Source organism: Alosa alosa, chromosome 8, assembly GCF_017589495.1.
Source record: "Alosa alosa isolate M-15738 ecotype Scorff River chromosome 8, AALO_Geno_1.1, whole genome shotgun sequence".
In the NCBI taxonomy this organism is placed as follows: Eukaryota; Metazoa; Chordata; class Actinopteri; order Clupeiformes; family Clupeidae; genus Alosa; species Alosa alosa.
This window is the reverse complement of record NC_063196.1, coordinates 6,004,141-6,016,640: the sequence shown is the minus strand read 5'-3', so window position 1 is coordinate 6,016,640 and position 12,500 is coordinate 6,004,141. Positions and strand designations below refer to the sequence as shown.

Here is a 12,500-nt window from a genome sequence, read left to right as displayed (position 1 = left end):
TAAATGACAATAAAATCATTAACAATGAATTTTGAAGTCACTGTATGAATGGTGTATGCGTGTAACAGCAAAATAGATGAAAGTTTAGTATTTATTTTTTAAACTTACATGTCATGGTAACATAAAAGAAAAAAGTATGAGAAATATGAATTGTACAGATACATTTTTTACCCAATTATCACAGATTTAACAAAAAACATATAATATCTGAATTTAAAACATGTTTTTACAAGAACTTTTATGTAAAAATGCAATTTGGTCATAGGGTGTGACAGAAATGTCATATAGTGTGACTTGAAAAAAGCTGTCACACCATATGATGCAGCGTCACACTATATGACATTTTGACAGTTAAGCTAATTTTCTAGACAGTTAAATACAGCTAACTATTATTTAGCATGCAACTGACCACATGGCAGCAGTGCTTTTTAAGAATTCATGAAGAATATTTGTGGAAAATAGCTACTTTTTAGGCAAATGATGTCACACCATAAGACACTAAAATTTGGCCACGATTGATGATGTCCAATTCAAAGCTTTTTATATAAAAATCCAAAAAGCAGAACTCACCTCTTGACCATGCCAATTACTCCTGACATTCTATTGTTACTTCCTGATTAAGCAGGGTCCTCTTCCCAATAATAATGTCCAAATGAATGCCCGGTCAAAATATACAATATAGTGTCACGCCATTTGACAACCATTTTATGGACAAAATATATTTGATTATAACTTAGTTGGACAGCATGCATAAACATCAAAACTTTCTGTGGTTGTAAAAAACATCCAATTATTTTATATGCATGGTAAAACTTTAAAGTAATTATACTTTTTATGGATATACACTCTTTTTAGGAAGTTCGCACACATGGTGGACAGTCACACCATATGACATTTTTTATGTTTGGATGATTATTTTAAGTCAAAAGTGAAATACAAATCCAATAAATTTAATATGACAGAACTTGAACCTACCAGACCTACAACATTTCCATATCAATTCTTAAAAATTGCCATTTTTTATAAGTGTGTGACACATGGACAGTCTGAATTCTGCTATTTGTCATCTACCCCTTTGCAAATTATTAAGTACAGGTAGCCTCCATATAGCACAATTTCCAAGTGAATAGATCTTGTTGATCTAAACTGATTGTCGATTCTCAGTCTAATGGTTGTTCTCTCCAAAACATGTCAGCATCATTTCAGTGTATAAGTCTATATATATTTAAGCAATATAGCACGAGTGAGAGTGGGGTTGGTCATGGATATTCCCACGGGTGTTGTTCGGCCGTAGCCACGGGGACGGAGGTCGAGTGGCGCAGGCAACAACAGCCGTGGGAATATCCATGACCAATCCCACGATCACGAGTGCTATATTGCTTTTATACAACAATTCTACAACAAACTAAATAATCTGAAAACACCCCATTATTGTTTAAAAATGTTAATTTCGACATCGTTCTTACGCATCAAAAAATAGTTCCCTTTTCAATAGACAGCCTCTTGGTTGCTAGGTAACCAACATTCCAGATCCCTCGTTACGGGTCTTGGTGGTTTACATGTCTTCTTGAAAGAAATGTTGAAAGTCGGGCTGAAATCACATTCATATCTAGGTTTGCTGAATGCATGTTACAAGGACAATGGGCCATGTCATGTAAGGGACATGGTACTACAGAAAACGGAAACATTGTCTACATTGCAGAACCACTCAACTTTATTAATTTATGGTGAATAAATATTACTGTGCACAGCCTGACGTGACGATGCTAGCACGTTAGCAGCGGTTAGCTAATTATGCTAACGTTATCTACAAGTCTCCTCCAAGTGACAATCATATTATACACAATGCTGGCAATGCTGAGAACAATTAGCATCCTCGTTTATCTTACTTACATTGAGTTGACTGTGTGGCTTAATCCACAGATGTGGTGAAGCACTGTTTCGTTATGGTTTGCTAAGGAGTAACCCATTGCTTGAAATAGTGGAGAGCTGGGTGTCAAATCTTCACATTGTGTCGCGGAGTGATTTATTATTAGCTGTGCTGAGTCTGAGTTGAAATGTCCAGGGATATGTGGAGGGATATTCCAACTCATGGAACGTCTCTCGGCCAATCAGAAACAAATAAATAGTTCCATAGAACCCAATTGTTGTATAAACAATTATATTCTGTTAGCTAGACAAAAAACGAGTACAGTAACCATTGTCAATGAAGGACTGGGCTAAGACTGAGAGGTGGACATGAGAGATATTTCAATGGTGACAAAACATCTATTTTGACTCGCAGTGCTTACACAATGCCAAAGGGACGATGCATTTTGGGGGCACTGACTATTCATATGAGAAAGAAATTTAGTTTCGATACATGAGTGAACTGTTTTTGGAGAGATATGAGCTTTTGCAGGTGAACCATGTTTGTTGTGCTGAACCATCCAGGTTATTTTGACAAAAGCACCAAGAGTGTTGAGAACGTCCGGTCTGTTTCAAGAAATGAGCCAAAGCAATTGAGAAGGATCTTTGCAATTTTTGTGGCACTGACTTTATATGGGAAAAGAATTTAGTTTTGAAGCATGCATGAGTGAAAGGTTATGGGAGAGATATGAGCTTTTGCAAGTGAGCATTGTTGTTGTGCTGTATAGTGTTGTGCTGTACTGTAAGACCGTTTTGCCAAATTACCTTAGTGTTTTGAGAATGTAATTTCTGTTTCAAGAAATGAGCCAAACCAATGGAGAGAAAATGTAACATTTGGGGTTGATCACAGTAGGCCTATCCCCACTACAGCTAACTAGACTATATCACTGATATACACAATACTATAAGTTAAAGTCACGCATGACATGGGATACAACACCAAGCCACAATTGGCTGGAGATAGCTGTAACACACCTCGCATGCTGTACCCAGGATCTGCCCAGACACACCATGACAGTCCAGCACGTGCTCTCCGCAGCTAATCACTTTGCTTAATTGATATGACACAACAATGCACATAATACAGTATAATCAGGCACACCTGCAGGGCTTAAAGCAAAGGAAATATCTGAAGTGAAGTTATCAGACATTTTCAACATCTTTATGTGTAAATAACTATTAACTAACAGTCTAGCCCACACCTGAATTCTGGCACGGTGCATGGGAACGCTAAGCCCTGCATCTGTGACTGTGTCCATAGCTGCGTCGTGTTCTCGCCCTCCTTCACAGTCTAACATGCGCTACCAGGAGTCAACGGCTGCTACAGTAAACACAACGTGTGGGCCCAACCATTGCAACTGTGTAGCAGAAAGCAACATCTCCAAAAAAGCAGCCTTCATAAGCAGATTGTAACAGCTGAAGAGTTCAAAGGAAAATAAACCTTTTGAGATAGATAGATAGATAGATAGATAGATAGATAGATAGATAGATAGATACTTTATTGATCCCCAAAGGGAAATTCAAAGTATATAGTATAGGATAGTATAAGTATAAAGTATATAATATAGATAGATAGATACTGTAGATAACATTACATTAAACATTCTGCCTACTGGATGTGTGTGTGTGTGTGTGTGTGTCACAGGGTGACTGTCTGTCATTACTGCCTACTCATTGCTCTAAGCCCACTCTTCACTATACACATTGGAGGGCTTCCTTTGCACGCAAACACACACACACACACACACACACACACAAATATACCCCCCACACACACACACACACACACACACACACACACACACACAAACAATTTGCATGGGCAAACAGGAAGTCCGTAAACTTGTGTGCGTGTGTGCGTGTGTGTTTGTGTGTGTGTGTAGTGGGATTTATCACTGAGCTCAATGGCAGGACATGATCTCAGTTTCCTGTACGTGCGTGTGTGTGTGTGTGTGTGTGTGTGTAATAGGACGGGACATGGCAACAAGGAGTCCTTCTATAGAGAGTTAACTCTTAATAAGCCCCTCTGGCCATGTAAACGTTACGCGTCAAACACACGTGTGGGAATACCCACACGCTTTTTTACACACTGTGCCAACTCACACGACTTACGTCATGCTGTCCTACATCAACACAGGAAACTGACAACTATCTGTTAGAGGACACAGTGCAAATGTGCTGACTGACTGAGGATCAGCATTTTAAGCTGATGGAAGCAAACGCTAGGACTTGGTTTAAGGACCTCTACACTTAAGGAATAGGTACCGCATGATCTTACAGCCATTGAGAAGCAAATGAACATCGCTGGGAATCCCCTGGCCTCTTGAATCAGTGATGGATGGATGTAATCACTTTATTAATCCCAAAAGGGGAAACTAATTTGTTACCATGGACAACGTACGCAAACAAAACAGCAACAAGACAATGACAAGTACAGTACAATGTACAACCTACAACTGAAGTTGAAGTGACCGAAGTTTTATAGCATCTTCCAGTCAGGACACTGCTAAATGGACAGCCATCCCAGCTGACAAATGATTTGGGTCACACTTTACTTGGACAATCTTTAGACTATAGTATCTACAGATGCTTAAACTATCTGTTGACACTTAAATCCACAAACGAGTTTCACCATGAGTGCTGCTTGTGTGTATAGAAATTAGTACTCCTCTGGTGCTCATCAGCTTAGAGATCAAACACGATTTCAAATTTAGTAGTGAGTCAAACCAAGCTCAATAAAGGCTTTTTACTTACAAATATCCTCTTGAGTGCCTCAGACTCACTACTACATTTGATATCTGTTGACACTGTTACTGTAAATACAATTTATGGTTAAGGACAGGGTTAGGGGTTGGGTTTGGTACATGCTGAATCTCAGCAGAGGATCTGTTAAGTCTCTGTGGGTAAACTATCAACGTAAAGCATTACATAACACAGTCATAGGAAGAGGTTGAAAGAGGTTACGAGCAAGAAATGTCAACATCACAACCACTAGGCCAATGGTTCCTTCAAGAACTTATACATGACAAAATGGGTGTGCTGTCAGATAATCACACCCTGGTCGTGAGTACTAGGTTCTAGTGTGAATACCGCTTGATCCAATGAGAACTTGTACATTATCAAGTACCAAAGCACAGGAATGGAGCCTTTTAATATATCAAACAAAAAGAAGAGTGCAACCAAAACTTATAGTGTGCTATGTAGTGAAGTGCAGAAACATCTATGGCTTATCTACACAGTAGTCTTTGGTCTTTAGACAAATCCAGGCTGTCACTGCAAGTACAAGCATGGCGCTTGGGTTACATAGGGGTTCAATCCTACTCAGCAGTCTCAGAACTAATGTCTCAGAACTAATGAACTGTGTAATAATAAATATGGGTTATATGAGGCCTTTAGTTTTACTAAGTACTATTTAGAGCACTAACAGCGATATAATGTGAACAAATGTGGTTTGACAAAATAATGTGTTTTGCAATCACATGCTTCTTTGGTGAGAAAAGTTAGCTCTTATTTAAGTATAAGTATAAGTATATATACTATTTTGATCCCGTGAGGGAAATTTGGTCTCTGCATTTATCCCAATCCATGAATTAGTGAAACAAACACAGCACACAGTGTATACACAGTGAGGTGAAGCATACACTCATTCCGGCGCAGTGAGCTGCCTGCATCAACAGCGGCGCTCGGGGAGCAGTTAGGGGTTAGGTGCCTTGCTCAAGGGCACTTCAGCTGTGCCTACTGGTCGGGATTCGAACCGGAAACCCCTCCGGTTACAGGTCCGAAGTGCTAACCAGTAGGCCACGGCTGCCCCACAAGACATTTAGGTGCTGGTACAGCGTTGGTACGTTGATCAAACAGTGATGACCACTGATGAGCTGTCTTTAGCTGTGGATTTATTATGGATTTTGTGTTAGAGCAACTGAAAGGAACATTGTGTGTGTGTGTGTGTGTGTGTGTGTGGCCTGTCTTCTAAGCTGGTTTATTCCTGGCTGCATCTCAGGAGCTTCCACTGTCAGTCACACACACACACTCACACACACACACACACACAAACAAACAAGTGTTTGCACAATACACCCAGGCCTATTTGTGGGAAGGCATCCTTTTACAAAAAATGGGAGATCAGAATGGCAGCCGTGTCATCATCAACATACTCTGATAAGCGCTCACATATCGAGGGAGCAGCAAGTACTGTCAATCAACTAAAGGCTCCAAAAAGGGAAAACAAGCTGTTTTAAACTAGTGTATACACTGTGTGAATGTGTGTGTGTGTTTAATGCTGAGTCACTTTGGCAGTCTTGAGAATCTGTCTTGAGGGCATGCACACCCACACGCGCACACACATTAGCTGAAACCTGAGACCTTGTCAAGCAGCTGTGGGGTGTGTTGCTTTGGCTGTTTTTGGGGGGAGAGCATTGTTTTTTTTGTCCCAGCAGTGAGATTGAGATCTAGAGCCTCCATGACATTGCAGCTAATCAGATTTTATTCCCTTGTGTTTGTTTCAAAACCCTTTTAAATCCATGCTCCTGCTGTTGGGAGCTTGGACTGGGGAGAGGTTAGTACAAACGTGTCTTATAGTCAGCTTCATAAGCCTACATATAGCTAGCAGTCTATTCTGGCTATTTCCAGACCTGTTGTGTGAGATGATATTCTCTAAGTTTTGAGAGAGCTAACTACCAGGAAATGTGAAAATAAATGCTCTCACTGGAACACATTGATCCCTTAAAATATCTTAAAACATACTTATTATATACTGACCTTAACAAGCAACTACCCTTAATGTGTAAACAATTTACTAAGAAGGCAAACTAAAACCTAAGAAGGGGTCGTAGGGAACAACAAGATTATGTTTCTGTGGTTAAAGTATTATCTGTTAACCTATTATCATTATTGCCCTAAACAAGCAATTGCACTTTTTTAGCAAATAATTGAAGCACCCTTAATGTCACCATCTATAGTTAGTATATATATATTATTCAAATTGCCATATTTATTGTTTCATATTATAGTTTCATTCATCCTTCCATGCATGAGTCTACCACATATAATAGTATATATCTATAAAAAAAAAATAATTTTCCCTTTTTGAAAATCTGTCCAGATCAAGTGAAGGTTTCTGGTGGCAGACAGTGTGACACAACTCTCAGAGGCATTTACTATATGCAAATGACCAAGGTAAATGTGTGACCAGAACACCATGCCCATTTAAACCAAAAGGTGTTAACGCAACATGACACACACACACACACACACACACACACACACACACACACACACACACACACACACATACATACATACAGACAGACACACTCACATGCACACACACACACACACACATTCTCTCTCTCTCTCTCTCTCTCTCTCTCTCTCTCTCTCTCTCTCACACACACACACACATAGACACACACACACACACACACACACACACACACACACACAGGAAAAGCCTGCTTATCCTGTCCTCACATTCTTCACAGTGGGCAGTGGGCATCACAGAGATGTGTGGGCTAATTTGGGACTAAGAGAAATTAGGACAAGGGAGTTCTCCTCAGACATGTACACACACATGTACACACACACACACACACACACACACACACACACACACAGACAGAGACAGAGACAGAGACAGAGACAGACAGAGACAGATACAGAGACAGGCAAAAGGCACTGTGCTTCTGTGTTAGGTTGTGTCTATCTGTGTGTCTATCTGTGTGTGTGTGTGTGTGTGTGTGTGTAGTATTGTGTCTGTGAATGTGTATGTGTCTCTCTATCTGTGTGGATGTGTGTGTTTGTGTCTGTCTGTCTATCTATCTGTATGTGTGTATGTGTGTGTGTGCTTCTGGGTGCCAAACACGCCCATTGCAAAGCCGGCTTAAGCTGAAAAAAACACACACCACCTCTCCAGGTGTCAGCACATGTGCACACTATTTCTCTGCCCTGGTACATACACACACACACTGCTTCCCCTGTACATTCACATCTCCTATGAGAACCATGTCAGTTTATACCCACAGATGAGAGATGTCAAGCGAGTTTCAGAGTCGTGCTCCAGGCTCCTAAGAGCCAGGCCTCCACATTACACCAAATCCATGTGGGCTGAACGCGCCTGAGGCAAAACATTCATTCCAAGGGCTTTAAGTCTCTAGTCTCTTAATTATTTTACTGCTTGATAACCCCAGTGAAATGCTCTCAAAGGCTGCTCTGTTGGCAATGTTGTTTTGCCCACAAATGTTGCTAACTTGTTTTTGTGTGATTTTGTTTTTCATGGTAAAATGGCTTGTTTGTTGATTTGCCACTGTGAAATCCCCTACCTCTGAGGACACAGCAAAGTTACTATAATTATAAACAGCCTCAACAGGCCGTCTCATAGCACCATGCTCAGGACTGGCTCTGTTTAAATCAAACAGATTCATTCAGGATCAAAGGTGGAGTGGTTCAGGTTCAGAGAGTAGCCAGACCTCACTCCTCAGTCAGACTAATAAGTCTGCAGTCTGAAGAAGTTGGTTAATTATTTAGTAGTCAGCAAACCTTCCCTGCATGGACACAAGGTTTGACTGGATCTCTCTTCTCTTTTCTTGAATTGGATGACGTGTGAAATTAGCCCAGTGTGGTGATGACCCTGATGAATCCCTGACTGCACTTGATGCAAAGGGACGCCTACATACAGTAACCACTACTTGCAGAATATGAGGTCGCCACCAATGTAGCCAAATATGGATCCTTGGTCTTCTTGAAATAACGCTGACAGTGGCACAAATCAGACACAGGTAGACAGGCAAGTGGAGTTAACAGTGAGTGGCTGGCTAGCAGCTCGTGAGTATAGCGCGAGAGAGCGTCCAAATCCGACTTCTGTGCTGCATGCGCCCTCTGTTGTGCCAGCAGCTGCGCGCGCGCGAATGATCAAAGATGACAGCTTACTACATCGCTCGTATAAGCTACTGACATCATCACGTCACTCTCCTGACATAGAGAATGAATGAACCTGAAAAGAATTATGTTTTAAGTGAAGAAAGCGCGTCTGATGCCGAGATAGTGGGGACCAATGTGAATTAGTTCTTGGGGCGGTTAACTTACCAGTAAACTTTCCAAGTTTAACGCTGACTTCGGATCTTTGATCATGGCCTCCAGCTTCCGCAGCCGGCTCTCCAGGCGCCGTTCCGCTCCGCTCGACATAATGACGGGCTAGGCAGAGGCCAGTCCTCGGGAACATGTGACGGCAAGCCCGGCTGTCCGATAAACGCACTCTCATACACACACACACACACCTCCAATCTGTGCCTTTTGTATCCACTACCTGTCTTCCTGTAGAAGCTACTCGTGAACGTATCCGGGCAGGCGTTGAACGAGGTAGAGAACGATTATTTCGAAACACACTTATCAATACACGTTTATCAGATGTATTCGTTTTGATTACTCCGTTGAAGTTGAAGAATACCCTTTCAGAACCACGTTCCTCAATGTGCTGTTCCCTTTGCCGGGTTCACCGTCCTGTTTCAGAAACTTCCAAATCCCTGGCGAGTTTGTTATCAGGTGAAATCTTAGTGTGTGGGGCCGTCAAAGGCTCCTTGAAGTTTCTCAGGCTTTCGCGTAAAAATATAACTCTGAATGTGGTCAGCCGGAGCGTCGCTTTGCACCTAACACTCTCCCGTTTACTTCAATGAACTCTCCTCTCACACTCTCCGTCACCCCACTCTCTCACCCCCTCCCTCTCTCTCACCCCTCCCTTCGCGTCCTCCCCTCCCCTCCCCTCGGCGCACAGGAATTCCTCCGTTCTTATCTCAGCCATCGCTTTTACCGACAGCGCGTGCTGTATTTCTGGAACGCTGATGCGTCGCCTTACAAACGAGCTTGGCTGGCCCTGCAACGACCAATGAGCGACCTAAATATAACGCATTACGCCTGGGGACGGTGATATACTTAGGATAGCCTTTATGTTCAAAGTCCCATGAAAAACACAGAGATGCCTTGGAGTTGATACTGAGTAGAGCCATGTCACAGGCAACGGATGTTTGTGTATCTATATTATGTCACGCCTACTTTCTCTCTCCGGGCTAGCCTATTCCAAGTACGTTAGTATTGGGAACCAAGTTAATCTTAGCTGAAGATGCTCTGTGTTGGAACACTGCTACAATCACATGGTCACAATGGAGTAGGCTACCTCTGTTCCTCCTTTATGATCTCTCTCTCTTTCTCTGTGTGTGTGTGTGTGTGTACACATGTGTGTGTGTGCGTATCTGTGTGTGTGTGTGAGTGTGTGCCATAGTTGTTTGGCGTCTGGTGAGGTCAGCCTGGGAGTGAACCTACCCTTGTCCACTTAAGTTTAGTCTTACTCACTACTTTCAATTTAGCCTACTCTCCAGCAAGAGTTAAAGGGAGCGCCGTTTGTTGGTTTCTCCTCTGTGGTACTGATTGTGGTATCAGGGTGAAGGTCACACACACATGCACATGCACAAGCGTGTGCATGCACAATGCACACAGACACATAAACACTCGTAACATGAAACACAGAACTGTCAGCACAAAGGCCATGGTCTCTCAAAGGATATACCCCTGATATCATATCTAAAACATTCTTAGGAAATAAGGAAACACGGCAACTGGGAAATACCCCGCCCCTCCACCTTCTGATAAGGCACACAAACTGAAATACAAATACAACTGAATTTGAAAGTCATTTGTTTATGATCGCACTCTCTTTTATACTAAAACGAATGTGTTGGAAACATTACAAACTGTGTTGTCCCTATCTGGACAAGGAGATGTGTTAAAAACAATGTAAGCTGTGTTGTTTTCAACGCAAGTTGTGTTATTTTCAACACATACTGTGTACACTCTTGAAACAAATAGCAAAAGAAAATTGTCCCTATCTGGACATAGAGATGTGTTAAAAACAACACAAGTTGTGTTATTTTCCACTCATTCGTTTTAAAGGAAAAATCCGGCGAGTTTTCACATAGATCTCCATTTCTTGAAGGTCACTGAGTACTGTCAGTACAAAACCCCCCAAAAAGAATAGGTGCTACCTAGCTCGAGTTGCTACATCCAGCAGCTAACGTAGCCAGGCAGCTACGCTCCCCTACAGCGCTACACTATGGGGGCATGTCCGTGAGCTCCCATTTACATGCCCACAGACACAGAGTGTAGCGCTGTAGCTGTCTGACTGCATTAGCTGCTGGATGTAGCAACTCGAGCTAGGAAAACCGATTGTTTTAATTTTTTTCATACCGACAGTACTTGGTGACCTTCGAGAAGTGGAGATCTATGTGAAAACTCGCCAGATTTCTCCTTTAAGAGTGTACTCAAAGACTCAATAAGGTGTGCACAATATACTTCACTGAAACAATCTGTAGTGGGAGCTTGGTGTGTGTGTGTGTGTGTGTGTGTGTGTGTGTGTGTGTGTGTGTGTGTGTGTGTGTGCAAAGTCCTTTTATGCAAGTCTCTTTGTTTTTAGCAGAACTGCGCGTGCGCAAGTCTTCACAACCCCAACCTCGCTCCAGCTCCATCACAACACATGATTGGTACAATGTATTCTCCACACATCACATGACTGGCACGATGTCTTCACGTCGAATTTTGGCCACGGAAGGGGTGGGATATGTGCAGACAACTTCCATATTGTCATTACAAACTAACCCCATGCCTTTCTATGGAGGATTTGTTGAGTGCTGTGTCTCCTCATTAAAGCCTCTGGTATGTGTGTGTGTGTGTGTTTGTTCATGTCCCCTCTGAACAGGCGGTTTTATTTTTCACGTCCGCAAGTATGCGGAGCACTGCAAGTATAGGGGTCTAGTCTTTTGTCCGTTGACTTCAAATATTAACAATACTTCTTCCTTATTGCTAACCATATGTTTAACTTGAACATTTATTATGATTCTGTGTCTGTTGCTGTTTACTGCTATTTACAATGAGATCATTTCTATGGCAACACATGGAATGGTATAGGCTGTTGATGTAATTTATCACCCGGAGAGAAGAAATACTCTTTTCTGATTGGCTGGTGTGGTGGCTATTATTCTATTCTGAATAACAGTACACCTATGAAGTAGATCTGGTAAAAAAAAAGTTTAATCACCGTTCCATGTCAATGCTTATGAATGGTAACTATAACAACCATAGTAGGACGACGGTTGAGCCTGAAAGCAGGCTTCGCAACAATGGAATCAACTGTAAACAAGCTAACTGTCCATGCTATTGCTGTTATAGGGCCAAAGAAAGTTGTACAACAAGTCGGAACCATGTCAAAGATGTGTGTATGTGTGTTTATGTGTTTATCACTGGAATAGAGCAAATACAGTACTATTGAACAGTCACAGACAGATATTTTGTGTCTGAGTGAGCCTGTGTGTGTGTGTGTGTGTGTGTGGACTGGACCGGACTCAGAATGCAGGGAAAGTTGGCATGCCTACACTTTGTCGACCACTCTGTTTTACACTCCATGTTTACAAATGCCGCTGTTGGGGAGGACATCCTCTGTTTCACTGCCAAAGCCAGACTGCAGGTGTTACCCACCAAATACAACCTTGCACTATGGTACCCTGCAATCCACCCTCCACACTGTATAATGCACTCAGAATCTGACCATCACC

The 12,500-nt window shown here is 42.0% G+C and overlaps 1 protein-coding gene across 1 annotated transcript in view; it reads right to left on the bottom strand.

Moving 5' to 3' along the window:
• Positions 1–9,592, bottom strand: part of rock2b (rho-associated, coiled-coil containing protein kinase 2b) — a 58,654-nt gene extending 49,062 nt beyond the window's left edge. Inside the window, exon 1 of the mRNA XM_048251041.1 lies at positions 8,989–9,592. Coding sequence (XP_048106998.1) covers positions 8,989–9,087 — 99 coding nt within the window. The 5' untranslated portion in view covers positions 9,088–9,592. The remainder of the gene's footprint in view (positions 1–8,988) is intronic.
• Positions 9,593–12,500: the final 2,908 nt, after the last annotated feature.